Below are 13,947 nucleotides of genomic sequence, written 5' to 3' on the forward strand. Positions count from 1 at the left end.
AGTATTCTCTGTCTCGTTTTTTCCAAATCAATGCCTTAACTTTATATGAGGGACTCTACAGGTGGAGAATTCAAAATGTGTTGTAAGCCACTCACAGGATTACTTTGATTTGATTTTCAGAAATCTCAGACTTGAGATTATATGAGATACTGTAAGATTCTTTGTGGCAGTCCTATACGATTTCTGAACTCTTCTTAGAACTCAAGCTCATCTTTTTTTTTTTCCACTTAGTGTATTTAGGGTACTTTCATGTACTTAAAATCAACCTCTTTGTACTCCTTATCTACACTAAAATGTTCTATGACAGCAAATATTTGGTCACCCAAAGCCTTGCCTTTGATTACAGTATTGACCGGTGATCATTTAATTAACAGTTTCACTATTGCATGCCATAAATGATTACTTTAATACCCTTTACCACTTACAACAGGGTCATTAACACCTTTGAAAATATCCAGACGAGAGAATCATAGCAAATAACCCAGAACCAGGTCACAGAAACTACAGTTAGGTTTCCCAGGACCCTCTTCTAGTGCCAATATTTCTATCACTTTAGGAAAGCAGAACCACTATGAGAGACATAAAATAGGAATTTATTATGAGGATTGGAAATTTTACATTGTGAAGGATGGTAAAGAAGCCTTCTATAGACCCTTGCTGTTTTTGTTTTTGTTTCTATCTGTTTTGTTTGTTCTTACAGTCCATGAAAGCCAGGAGATAATTAGGAAAGATCATGAAATGGGAATCAAACAGTCCTGGGTTTGGCACACAGTTCTGATATTTATAGGCTATACCTTGTCCAGTGACTCAAATTCTCTACACCTCAGTTTCCTCATGTGCAAAATGGGAGAAATAATGCTTCTCAGGATTAATGTGAGGATAAATGAGATAAAACACACATCTGGAATATACCATATGTCATTGATTCCAGGATTCAAACAATTTCATATTTTAACACCTTTAGAACAAGAATGAAACTCTTAATCAACGGCATATCACTTTTTAATTGAAAACAATTTTTTCTTTTCTCAACGGCACATATAATAATAAGGGTCCAGAGTAACACCTCAAATGGTGACAAGTACAGCTAACATTTGCTTATCAAACCAATTGTGACTCTCAATGCACAAGTAGAAAACACCACCAACTCACTAGAGAACACAAGTGTTCTCCTTTATATATTCCATTCCCTTCTCCTTTTGTTGCCCTACTTCTTCATCACACACCCCTTATTATTCAAATTAGTGCAATGGAAAAAGTGTGAGTCTCACAATCTGACTTTTTTATTTTGAATCTTGCCTTTGGCATTTACTACCTATGCAGCATTCTAAGATTCAGTTGAGTGTTCTATAATAAGTATATAATACTACTTCCCAAAAGGACTGTTACAAAGATAAGTGAGAAGATGCTTGTGAATTCTTATCAGTGCTAAACATAGACATTCAGTGAGTTCTCCTTTTTCACTCTCCCTTTTAACTGCCACTTCTACTGATTCTTTGGGTTGGAAGAAGGGTTGATGAGATGTGGGCAAGCCATGGTCTACAGGCGAACTCAGCCTATCACCTGTTTTGTTTCATTTTTAATTTATTGTATAGTATAACATGTATACAAAGCAAAGAAATAAAAAAGCAATAGTTTCAAAGCACTCTTCAACAAGTGGTGACAGGACAGATCCCAGAGTTTGTCATGGGCTACATTCGATCCTTTCATATTTTTTCTTCTAGCTGCTCCAGAATATAGGAGGCTAGAGGGCTTAAATATTTTTTTATCATCACAATTACCTTTTTTTGTGAAAAATAGCATATATACAAAAGAGCTGTAAATTTCAAAGCACAGAACCACAATTAGTTGTAGAACATATTTCAAGCTTTGACATGGGTTACAAGTTCACAATTTTAGGTTTTTACTTCCAGCTGCTTTAAAATACTGGAGACTAAAAGAAATATCAATTTAATGATTCAGCATTCACATTCATTTGTTAAATCTTATCTTCTGTGTATAATTCCGCCATCACCTTTGATCTTTCCATCCCTCTCTTTAGGATTGTTTGCTCCATGGTAATTCTAAATTTTTGATATTGGAAGGGTCTGTCACTAATATGGGGTAGGGAGGTGGAACTACCTGATGTTCCAGAGAGGCTAGGCTAGGTTCCGGACTTATCTGGACCAGGGACCCATCTGGAGCCTGAAGGGTTCTGGAAAGTTACTCTAGTGCATGGAACCCTTGTGGAATCTTATATATTGCCCGAGGTGTTCTTTAGGACTGACTACAATGGTCCTGTTTAGGGGTTGGCAGGTTATGATAGGTAGCAAGGTTTACCTGAAGCTTGCATAAGAACAACCTCCAGAGTAGCCTCTCAACTCTATTCGAACTCTCTCTGACACTAATACTTTATTAATTACACTTCTTTTCCCTCTTTTGGTCAGAATGGAATTGTTGATCCCATGGTGCCATGTCTGGATTTATGTCTGGGAGTCATCTCCCACATCGTCAGGGAGATTTCACCCCTGGATGTCATGTCGCCACCTGTTTTTGTAAATAAAGTTCTGTTGGATCACAGCTAGACCAATGTGTTTATATTTTGTCTATAGCTGATTTCATGCTACAACAGAGAGTTTAATAATTACTTCAGAAACAAAATTTTCTGTAAATAAGTAAATTACTATCTGGCTCTTTACAGAGAAGTTTGTCCGTCTCTGTTCTAGATCCCCACAGCATCTAAACTTTCTTCCCCATGTGTGGTACTCTTGTACCTCTAGAGTGATATTCTAGATGAGAAAGGTGCATGTCTCATCCTAGGAGCCAGAACTCTTGGGATATGACCACAGCTTCAACACTAGCAGAAAAGAGAGTAGACTTGTGAGAACTTCTGATCAGGGAGATAACCAGGTCAGAGTGAGAGACAAAAATGAGATTAGATAGATGGTGTCTGTGGTTCCCAGTCCTGCCCCCTCTTCTACTTTAGGGGTTATAAAAGTAGGAGCAAGGGAGAGGGGTGACAGAAGACTTTCACTACGGGCAGCAAAGCTGGAAAGATGCAGGTCTTCCTCCTTCTGGTGGCCTTTCTCTTCCCTCCTGAAGCTGGAGCTGGTGAGTCTAAGATGTGGAGTCTAAGATGTAACCTGTCCTCTGGGGCTCAGCTCCTATTCTAAACTTAATGACCTGAACCAGAAAAGATCTTAGAGTAAGGTTGCAGGACCCCTTTGCAGTTATTCCGGGGGGGGGGGGGGGTAGGGGGTGTCTTGTACTGAAAGAATCATATTCTTTCCTTAAAGTTGATGAGAGATCCCCAGGGACAAGAAATCTCAGCTGGAAAAAGAATCATAACTGGCTTTGGAAGTTCCCCTTAATCTGTCGTCTTCAAAATACCCAACGATTATGATTTGTGGTCCTTTTCTGGCCTTAACTCCTATGTTGAGGAAGTCAAGATAAGGGCATGAAGAAATGTTGCAATGACAACTCAGAATTGTGTTGCCCACTATATTCTGAAAAGTGAGATGAGGATTTATTGAGAGGACTGGGATAGAGAAAGCCAGTGAGCTACAAAAGACACAAGGATGTGGCTCAGGTGGATTCTCTCAGCTTTTACCCCATTTTGATCACCCAGTGCTCTCTGTCTGAAGACTCTGTGATCCCGTGTTTGGGGACCCGGGTTCTCTGTTTCAGGGGAAATTATTGGTGGCATTGAGTCCAAGCCACACTCCCACCCCTACATGGCTCATCTGGATATCATCATCAACCAGAGTTCTGTTTTCAGATGTGGTGGGTTTCTCATAAGTCAAGAATATGTGTTGACAGCTGCTCATTGCAAAGGAAGGTAAGAAAACTTTGACTTCTCCTCTTTCCATGTGAGGAACTGTAGGAACCAGTATTGTACACAACTTTGAAGTGGCCTGAGTAGGGATTCTAGTGATCAGATATTAGGAGGAACTGGACCATCTTCACTGGTCACTCACTGGGGTCTTGGACAGTACAGACCTGGTCAAGGAAAGCCACCACTGCCCTTCTCATCCTAGTGCCAGCAGAGCTGTCTCAGTCCCATGTATCTATCAGGGCTCTGCCCTCCCTGAGACAGCTGGGAATTGGCTGAGTTGGCTGGAATTCCTGGAGGTATCCTTCGTCCTGAGTAAGATCTGAGCCCTCAAGGGAAAGAAGGGCTGATATCCTTTTTCTCAGAATGGACCCTTCCCAGGACACCAGCACCTTTTCCTGACTCTCTTTTCTCCCTCATCAGGAATATTACTGTCACACTTGGAGCTCATAGTATGAAACAGGAAGAATCCACATGGCAGAAGCTGTTAGTCAAAGAACAAATCATTCACCCAAAATACGACTCTTCCACCTTTCGCAATGACATCATGTTACTGAAGGTGCCATGCTATTTCTTGCAGTTCTAAATTTTCCCTTCCTTAACTTTTCTCCTGGCCTATGTCTTTCTCAGATTCTCTCTCTTATGACCTCATTCCTTGGGCTCTACCCTCCCACGCCATATCATCCTGTCACCCCTTTAAGGAGATGCTCTTGGCCCTGCCCCAGGGAGCCTCCACCCCCCTCTTGTCCCTCACCCCCATGTTCCCCGGGACTGGTAATCCATCTGCTTTCCTTACTTTCACAGCTACAAAGTAAAGCCAAACTGACCCGCACTGTGGGGACCATTCCCCTGCCAAAGCAGTCTACTGTGATTCCTCCTGGGAGCATGTGCCTGGCCATTGGCTGGGGAAAAACAGGGTTAGAGGAGCCGGTGTCAGATACCCTGAGAGAGGTGAAGCTCAGAATCATGAAAGCCAAGCCCTGCTACATCTTTCTGTTTTACAACCATAATTCGCAAATCTGTGTGGGCAATCCCAGGAACATAAAATCAGTATACAAGGTGACTATCTACCTATACTTCCCCCGAAAGAGTAGTCCCTGGGTAACAGCATCCTCCTGGGAGAGGATGGGGTCAGAAAGTCCCCAGTAAAGAGACTGACTGTGTTCATGTGTTTCTAGGACTATGGGAATTACAATTCCCCTTTTAGGTTCTACCTTCCCATAACCAAGTCTTGTCTTTGGCCTTCCCATCCAGTCTGCTGCCTTCTCTCCAGGAGAGAAAGGAAGAAGGTTGAGGTGGTCAGGGTCTGGAGTTGTGTTTTCCCCCCAGGAAAAAAAAAAAGGCATTAATCCCATAATTTACAACTACATGAGGAACCAAGGTTCCTGGCCTGAGTCTAGAGTATCTCGGGGCAAGTTGGGGCACTGGTAGAACCAGGATGACGTGACAGTATGGACGGAAGGACTGCCTCTGCTCATGATCTGCTTTCTCTAACCCACAGGGAGACTCTGGGGGTCCCCTTCTGTGTGCTGGGGTGGCCCACGGTATCACGTCGTATGTGAGAAGGAATGCAAAACCTCCTGCTGTTTTCACTCGAGTCTCCTCATATGTGCCCTGGATTAATAATGTCCTAAAGGGCAAGTAGCCATGGAAGCCTGGCTAGCCTAAGGGAGGGTTCCAAAGCCAGAGCTCTCTCTGGGTAGCCACGGGGTTCTACAGGAGCCTGGCTCCTGCTTAAACCCAGGGAGGCTCTCAGAGACACACAGATTGCCCGTGCTGGTTGTATCCCCAATAAAAATTATGCAGCCTCCTGCATGCGTGTGTGACTCCTCTCTGTGCACCCACTTCCCCAGTGGGTTTGCTCCACAGAAAGGGGTCCAGATCCCCCTTTCTAATGTGAACCAAGAGTTATACTGGGCATCTTTCTTGCCAAGTCAATAATCTTGAATACTGCTTTCCCTATACATTGTGTGGTGTCATAGATTATTAAAGGAAATATTTTGACCTGTAGAATAGGATTTAACATGCATAGTAATATTGGCACTTGTTTTTATTCTTCCTCCACTGCCCTCCTCTTCTCCCTCCTCATGCTTCTCCTTCCCCCTCCTCTCACTTCTCCACTGCAGCTCTGGCCATGCTGCCATAGCCAACTTCCCATGACTATTTTCAGAGATAGCTCCAGGCCTGGGTTGTTGGCACCTTACATCCCCCTGCCCCCGTGATGCATCTGCCAACTGAGGAATAAGGAAATTTCCCAAGCACAAGATCAGGACCCTGTGTGAGGGGATAACCCTTTGAAGTCCCCAGGAGGGGTCTGTCAATTGCAGCAGTCACAACAGAAGGAGGCGATCAGGTCTCTCTGGACATTGTGTAAAAGGCAGCGCCATTCTAGCCCAGGGGAGTAGTCCCCAAGGCCTGGTCCCAGAATCACATCAGAGCCACCCAAATTCAACTGGCATTTTCCCCAGAAATGATACTGTCCAAGTTTTCCAGGAAAAGAATAAAAATTAGACCAGGGGTTCCAAAATTTCCTCTTCCAAGGGTCGTGCAACACTCTAAAAGCCATACCTACCAGCATCTGACTTGGGATCAATGCACTCAAAGCCACGCATGTCCTCATCTAAGAGAAATAGAGCATGAATTCCAGGTAACACGCAGGAGCCTACAATTTTAAAGGGCCTCCATTGGGGGCTCACCCAGTCCTTAAACAGCCTATGGTGCCACAGCAGGAAACAGCTGTGCTGCTGGTGCAGACCAGGGAACCACCTCCTCCACCTTCCCCACTGCCTACCAGCCCACAGATCCTGGGCTCCAGTTTTGCCACAGGTAAGTATGTATATAAAATAAAGAATACATACTATTCAAAACTGATTAAGTGCTCTCAAATCTATGTGAAAAACAGGCACATGTGCTTAAAAAGACTGGATCTCAGAAATAAACTTATGTCAGAATGGTAATCAAAAAGATTTTTCTTTTTCTATCTCTTGTTTTATATTCTTATAATTAAATAAGCATTTTAAAATAGGAGATGCATGAAGTAGTGATACTGTATGTACTATGTGCCTAGCAATCCAACCACAATACATACTGAGTTACAATTAAGACCCCATGCACTCCAGATCCCATACACAGCACAGATGCAGGGCAATTCCACTTCTCCTGCAAACTGGGCAGTTGGGGGTGGGGGACACATGATCAGCCTACTCTGCCAGCCAGGCCCATAAGTGTCAGTGCCAGTGGTAACGGTAGGGAGCTGGATTGAGCTGCAGGCTGAATTGGACCTCGAGGTCCTAAAAGGCACTGGTCCCACCACAGCCACCACTACGAGCATCACATGCAGCCCTGACATGGAAGAGCAGCAGGTGCTCCAGCCCAGCCAGAGAAGATGAGATCATTATTGTTACAGTGGGAACTCTGAGATGCGAAGGATGGGCCCAAGGAGTGTGTTGGCCCGACGGAAGCTGAGAATGATAAGACAGTCACAGCATCACAAGGTCTACAAGAAAAAAAATCCAGATAAAGGGGCGTTGCCCAAACTTATAATAATGAGCACGCTAGAACCTTCCCTCTTCAAATGTACAAGCCTATTGCAGTAATGGTGGATGACAGAGAAAAATCAGGAAGAAACTCATAGAAAGCAAGTTTCTCTTGATGTTTTAATGAGGAGCCTGGACAGAAATGAAGACGCACAACCACAAGACATCTTACTCCTAACCCAAAGCTTGAGGTCACCTCCAAAGACCTCTCTATCCATCACCTCCTGGTTAATTTGTCCACTCAAACAATTTTGCAGTGTATAGTACCTTAACCAGGAGTCAAAGCAAGAGCGTAATAAAGTAAATCAACTTATATCCTTGCAAATTACTCTACAGGTGTTAAATATAAACAAATACCAGTTCAATTTAGTCTTTATATTTTTTAAATGTGGCCATTCAGAAACATCAGGTGTAGAAGGGGTAGACCTTAATACAAGAGCCAACACAGAGTGAGCTCCAGCCTCCTTCAGAAAAATTTGGACAATACCATAAAGAATGTACTCTGTCTGCTCTAGGGCCCTGTTTTCTCAATCCAATGCAAGATGGCATGAGTCTGTCCCATCAGTTGTCTCTTATCCATAGTATTTCTCAAGAAACTTCAACATTTACGAACGTTTCTAAGTGGCAGCCTGAGGGTTAAACTAACTTTTATATACATGCTCAGTTAAGAAAGACACAGCTATTACTTAAAGTTGAATGACTAGAAAAAAATGTCTGCATAAAGCAGAGAATAACTGAAATCTATAACTATAATATTACCTATAACATGTTTAGCAATATTTGGAGAAACTATTAGATTTACTCTTTTCCCAAAAAGTATGAAGGCATAACCAACATTCACCATGTGCCAGTAAATGGCATTACACAATGAAAGGAATCAAACCAACATTTATTGAAGACCAACCATATTTAGTTCTTTAAAAATCCTTTGAATAATTGTTTATATTTTACAGATGCAGTAACTGATAGACTAAGGAAATTTCCCAATTTCAGACATGTAGCTAATTGGCAGAACCAGGATTCAAGTTCAGCCTCATCTAACTGCAAAGGCTTGCTGCATACTTTAAAGGTCAAAGTGAATGGCATAGAAGACAAATGCTTCAGGAAATCTGAGAAAGGATGAACCCTTTGCATTATCGTAGCTAAGGAATCACTAGGATTATAAAAATAGCAGTGCTTCTGCATCATGCCCAATCCTTTCTTTCCCAATAATTGTAAATCTTAAGTCTACATCCAACTTCCACTTGACTGTTTCCAGAGATAAGTAGCCCATTTCCTGACCACACATTCATGTTCCAACAACTCATTATTGGTCATTTCTTCCTTATACAATGTCCATCTCTGTTTCCCAAGATACCAGAGAATCAGGCCTAGTGACTACCTTGCCGTATACAATTTCCAAAGTATACCTGGTACTGTTCCACAAAGGCCACTGCAGGTGAAACAGCACTTGAGTCGTGATGCATCTGAACCTTGATGATCTTGTGGGACTCTCATCTAGCCCTAGTAGACCTACCTCTCAACTTATCATTACATGAGTGAAGAACAGAAACCCTTCATTTGCTTAAGCCTGTGTTTTTTGGTCTAACAGATGCAGGACCACAGCTCAGGACTTCTCCATCTCCAAAATCCCCACTACTGTGCAGGATGTCCAACATAGGGGTGCCAGATTCAGCAAATGAAAATACTGGACTCCCGCTAATAAAAAAAATACAGGACTCCCAGTTAAATTTAGATTTTAGATGAATAACAAATCATATTTTGGTGTAAGAATGGCTCAAGTACTTCATGGTGCATATTTATACTAAAAAAATTCTTGTTGTTTATGTGAAATTCAAATTTAACTGGGTATCCCATATTTCATCTGATAACATTAGAGCCCAGATGCAGGAAAACATCAAGAATATGTTTAAAAGTCTTGTTCTAGAGAAGGTCAGAGCTGTAGATGGGGCTTAAGAAGTTAGGCTGAGGACAGAAGAGGACCCAGACGTTACATGCCAAGAAACAGACCATCCAATTCACACAAGCTATACCCAAGAGTATGATGGGATGAATCAGGCTAGGTATGTATCCCCTATGCTTCCCTTTCTCAGAACTAAATATCTTATGAACCTCCAAAAGAGATGACACTCCACCAGGTTACTCTACTCTTCTCTAGACATTGCGCTTCTCCAAATCCAAGGAAAATAACAGCTATGTGCTTAAAACACAGTTCTGATAGTTTTGTGATCTTGGTCATGTTAATTTCTATGAGTCTCAATTTTACATTTGTAAAGTGACAGTAAAGGTATTTGCCAGAGTTGTGAAAGAAAGAGAAACACCTCAGATACCAACATCTTGAAACATTTCTGCAAAACCAAGCATGATTCATAATGTGAAAATAGGAAACCCCGGCCCTACTAGGGCAAACCATCCTTCTCCTACATGTTTACTTCTCCTCACTGTTGGTAAGACTCTACTTCTCTCTTCAGTGGTAGAGCAGAAAGGGCACTTGGTTTACGCTAGGAAAATCTAATTCTGAACCACGAGTCCTGATAAGTAGATAATACCTACTACACAGAGTTGTTATGAAAGTAATTACGTATCTAAGAATTGTACAATAACTGTTACACATATAAAAGGCTACCCAAAAGTGCTAATCCCTATTCCATTTGATCTTGTGATAATGTTTGTAAAGTCCTGTCAGGGAGCCTATTCCCTTTCCCCATCTATTCTCCTTGGATCTCTCATCTTCTGCCAATGAACATTTGGTCCAGAGAAAGAGAGAGATCCCCATCAAATTTTTCAAAATTGTAAGTAATCATGCTTTAAGAGAGTTGCTGCTCACGTTTTGACTAAATGGAATGGAATGGAATGGGGTGGAGTGGAGCGGAGTGGAGCGGAGTGGAGCGGAGTGGAGTGCAGTGGAATGGAATGGAGTGGAGTGGAATGGAATGAAAACTAATAGAGAGCATTGCATGTGGTAAAGATAGTGTGTCCTGAAACTTTTGACTCATTTGAATGGATTTTTTGTCCTCGTGTGTTCACATATACATATATATGTGTATTGCATCTTTTTGGAAAATGTGTTTCTCATAGTGGGCCAAAGCCTTAAAGTTGGTATGCTTCTGAATGCCCAGTGAAGAGGTTCTTCTCCCACCCATGTTTCTCCTGGGCCTTTACCCAACTGCCTTAACAGGAAGACATGGCCCCACTCCCCCAGATGAGGCATGATGGCCCAGAACTCATCCTGGGAATCAGGACATGGGGATCAGGCTTCGACTTCTCCTCTGGCAGAGCCAATGGCAACTCCGGCAGAAATTCTGATAAAAGAGAACATGAGAAGAAAACGTGACTAAAGAGTTCCTGTGGTTCTCAAGCCTGCCCCTCCCCTTACTTGCGGGGAGTTATAAAACCTGAGACAAGAAAACAAAACCAGCCTCTGCCATGGAAAGTGTCTTTGAAAAGATGCATCTTCTTCCTCCTCTCCTGCTGGTCATTCTTCTGTCCCCCAGAGCTGAAGCTGGTGAGTCTTAGAGTCCTTACCTCTGTCATTTGGAGGATAGTCTCCTAAATCAAAGAAGTGTAGTTTGAATGTAGCTGACTCTTAAACCCAGGATCTTTCCTCAAGGATCTCAGGGTGAGGTTTCCACTTGGAAGTCACCCACTCACCCATTCTCTGCAGCCTGCGGTAGTTTCCATGCATGAGGAATTCCTCACTGACGAAGGAGAAGCCCATGGCAAATGGGAAGCTAGGCACCCCCCATGAAAACGGGCATGGCCTCTTAATCTTCTGAGCTTCAGCACTATCATTATCCTGTAATTTTGTTATTCTGCAACCCTGCTGCCTGTGAAGAAGGTTCAGGCAGGAAACTGGAGAACTTGGCCAGCACTGTGACAGGCTTGGGGTGGGAGTGGGGACTCTGAAAGGCATCTAAAACCGGGTTGGCCCTTGGGTACTGAAAGAAGGAATGAGAACTTACGTTGGAGGTTGAGGATGGGGAAGGTAGATTCATGAGACCCATGAAGGAGAAGACGGGCAGAAGAAAGGGTGAGGGAGAGATTTGAGGGAAGCTTCTTGAGACTTCTACCCAACCAGTGCATGCTCCAGAGTGGGAACTGGTGCCTGTGTTCAGGCGCCGGGGTTGTCTCTTGCAGGGGAAATCATCGGGGGCACAGAGAGCAAGCCACACTCCCGCCCCTACATGGCCTACCTGGAGACTGTCACTCCCCAGGGCCACCTGATGAATTGTGGGGGTTTTCTGATAAGACGGGACTTTGTTCTGACAGCTGCTCACTGTGCAGGAAGGTGAGGCAACAGCTCCCTGCTTATCTCCAAATGACAGGAATGGTAAAAAGAAAAGTCTGGGGACTGGGGAAGGGCTCCTGGGCAGGATCAACTTTAAGGGGAGGAAAGAGTTGGTCTTGAAGGAACTGGTCTCATCCTTGAATAGATGTCCTGAACCTCAGCTCCCCTACAAAGGAAAAACATGCCCTCTCCAGTGGCACCTCTCTAAAAGTAGCTCCTTCTCCCGCGGCCACCATCCCAGCACTTAAGATATGACTCACTTTTCAGTTCCTTGGGCCACCTCCTCTATTCCCTTTTCAATAACCTAGCCTTCAGCTATCAGAGAACTGAACTCATCCATTTTATGGAAGACAGAGAGAAGGGTTCACCGAGACCCTACTATTTCCCCCTTTCCCCTAACATCCCCTGCTCCAGAGGGCTGGCCCTCATATAAGGCTTCTGGATTAGGGAATGCCAACCTTGTTTCCCTAGTTCCTCTAGGATCTGCTCAGTCCCCAGAAATTCCTAAGGATTTACGAATTGTTGTCTCTGTTCCCTGGGAAAGCTCTTCCCTGAGCAAAACCCAAAATGCCACAAGTGGCCCAGGAAAGCCAGAGAGGGACGATAAGAGTCCAGTGACCTAGTGAGAAACTAATTCCCTTTTCTCTAAATAGTCACATCTTATGAGAAAACTTAAACCTTCACTGTGTTTCCTTGTCCTTCCATCTCCTTCACAACAGCTCTATAACAGTCACCCTTGGAGTCCATAACATAAAAGAGAAAGAAGACACAAGGCAGAAGTACAAGGTGGTAAAACAATTTCCTCATCCGAACTACGATGATGACAGCAATGAGAACGACATCATGTTACTAAAGGTGATGACATCTTCTCTCCCCCAGCTCTACCTCCTGTCCTCTTTGTCTTCTAGTTCAGGTCCCCAATGCCCTGAAACTTCCCCAACTGCATCCCCTTCCAACTCACCCATCTGGACTTGGCTCTGAGGTGAAGCTGTCCGCCTCATCCTCCCACATGGCCTCCAGCCACCCCTCATCCATTCCTAGTGTTGACGTACCCTCATTCCCTTCGCAGTTGAAGAGGAAAGCCAAGCTGACCCCGGCCGTGGGGGTGGTTCCCCTTCCGTCTAGATTCAACTTGGTCCCGCCTGGGAGAATGTGCCGGGCTGCCGGCTGGGGAAGAACAGGGATAGAGAAACCAGGATCAGACACTCTGCAGGAGGTGAAGCTGAGACTCATGGATCCCCAGGCCTGCAGCCTCTTTGAAACTTTTAACCACAAGAAACAGCTGTGTGTGGGCAGTCCCAAGAAGGAAAAGTCTGCATTTAAGGTAACCTTCAAACTAGGGTTCTTCTCCAGAAAAAAATCACTGTTTAAGAACCAGAATTCTCCTGGGAGGGGGATGGGACCAGGAGATTGTCACCCCATGACAGGGTTTGGGATCACAGCACTGAAGAGACTGGATTTGCCCCTCTGCAGTCCCCCTCCCATGGTCCAGTACTGTCTTGGAGCTTCCCTCCCAGTCCACCGCCCACGGCCTGTGCTGTGAGCAGAAGTAGGTGGTGGTTGCCTTTAGGGAAAGCAAAGGGCATCAGACCTACCACATAGAACCCCATGAGGAGCAGGCAGGAGGGTAAGACTTCCCTCGCTCACCTTCTGCTCTCTTCCTTTCTCCCTCTGCCCCACAGGGAGACTCCGGGGGCCCTCTTCTGTGTGCTGGGGTGGCCCAGGGCATTGTCTCCTACGGACAACCGGACGCAAAGCCCCCCAGCGTCTTCACGCGGATCTCCCATTACCGGCCCTGGATCAGCCGAGTCCTGAAGAGGAATTCGCCCTGGTTGGTGGGGCCAGCCTGAGAGGAAAGCCAGAAGCAGAACTAAGCGAGGCTTTCGGTGCCTCTGGTGGCTGCTAAAGTCCTGCCACATCTGTCAGCCTCGGGAAGTTTCCTTCTGGTCACAGAACTTCTCCTTAAGCCTCAATAAACCAACAGCTTCCAGGTTTGATTGAGTATGTGTCTGCTCTGTGCTGCCCTCTCCTCCCTGCACTTAGCAATCGATATCCAGCCCAGGCAGCCTGCAAGATCTGGAAGGATGGTGCTCTGTGTGTGCATGTATGTGTGTGTGTGTGTGAGAGAGAGAGAGAGAGAGAGAGAGAGAAGATGGGAAGTCAGAAAGGGAGGGAGAAAGGAAGCAATGAAGAAAACATAAGGAAAGTAAGGAGAGTGTTTCCCTGGAGAGGCAGGAGCCACATTACCAGCACAAATAAGAAATTACTCTGGATTCTTCTTTATCTTAATCACCCTTTAACAATTGTGATAG

The 13,947-nt window shown here is 44.4% G+C and overlaps 2 protein-coding genes across 3 annotated transcripts; both read left to right on the top strand.

Moving 5' to 3' along the window:
* Nucleotides 1–2,971: 2,971 nt before the first annotated feature.
* LOC143654869 (mast cell protease 4-like) lies at nt 2,972–5,623 on the top strand. Its single transcript, XM_077126513.1, has 5 exons — nt 2,972–3,090; nt 3,667–3,817; nt 4,235–4,370; nt 4,616–4,870; nt 5,313–5,623. The coding sequence occupies exons 1-5, from the start codon at nt 3,036–3,038 to the stop codon at nt 5,454–5,456; spliced, it is 741 nt and encodes a 246-aa protein (XP_076982628.1). The 5' UTR covers nt 2,972–3,035; the 3' UTR covers nt 5,457–5,623.
* Nucleotides 5,624–10,756: 5,133 nt separating this feature from the next.
* Nucleotides 10,757–13,621, top strand: LOC143654870 (chymase-like). Of its 2 annotated transcripts, XM_077126514.1 has the most exons (5): nt 10,757–10,852; nt 11,485–11,635; nt 12,355–12,490; nt 12,705–12,959; nt 13,318–13,621. In XM_077126514.1, exons 1-5 carry the CDS (start codon nt 10,774–10,776, stop codon nt 13,483–13,485), a joined length of 789 nt encoding a protein of 262 aa, XP_076982629.1. In that variant the 5' UTR covers nt 10,757–10,773; the 3' UTR covers nt 13,486–13,621. The 2 variants fall into 2 exon arrangements, with proteins under 2 accessions (XP_076982629.1, XP_076982630.1); XM_077126515.1 differs by lacking the exon at nt 11,485–11,635 and having other exon boundaries at nt 10,774–10,852.
* Nucleotides 13,622–13,947: the final 326 nt, after the last annotated feature.

Source organism: Tamandua tetradactyla, chromosome 14, assembly GCF_023851605.1.
Source record: "Tamandua tetradactyla isolate mTamTet1 chromosome 14, mTamTet1.pri, whole genome shotgun sequence".
Taxonomy (NCBI): Eukaryota; Metazoa; Chordata; class Mammalia; order Pilosa; family Myrmecophagidae; genus Tamandua; species Tamandua tetradactyla.

Coding starts and splice junctions, on each gene's coding strand:
- LOC143654869 (XM_077126513.1), top strand. CDS start 3,036: ATGCAGGTCTTCCTCCTTCTGGTGGCCTTTCTCTTCCCTCCTGAAGCT. Junction 3,091..3,666: donor CCCTCCTGAAGCTGGAGCTG/GTGAGTCTAAGA, acceptor TCTCTGTTTCAG/GGGAAATTATTGGTGGCATT. Junction 3,818..4,234: donor GCTGCTCATTGCAAAGGAAG/GTAAGAAAACTT, acceptor CTCCCTCATCAG/GAATATTACTGTCACACTTG.
- LOC143654870 (XM_077126514.1), top strand. CDS start 10,774: ATGGAAAGTGTCTTTGAAAAGATGCATCTTCTTCCTCCTCTCCTGCTG. Junction 10,853..11,484: donor GTCCCCCAGAGCTGAAGCTG/GTGAGTCTTAGA, acceptor TGTCTCTTGCAG/GGGAAATCATCGGGGGCACA. Junction 12,960..13,317: donor AGGAAAAGTCTGCATTTAAG/GTAACCTTCAAA, acceptor TCTGCCCCACAG/GGAGACTCCGGGGGCCCTCT.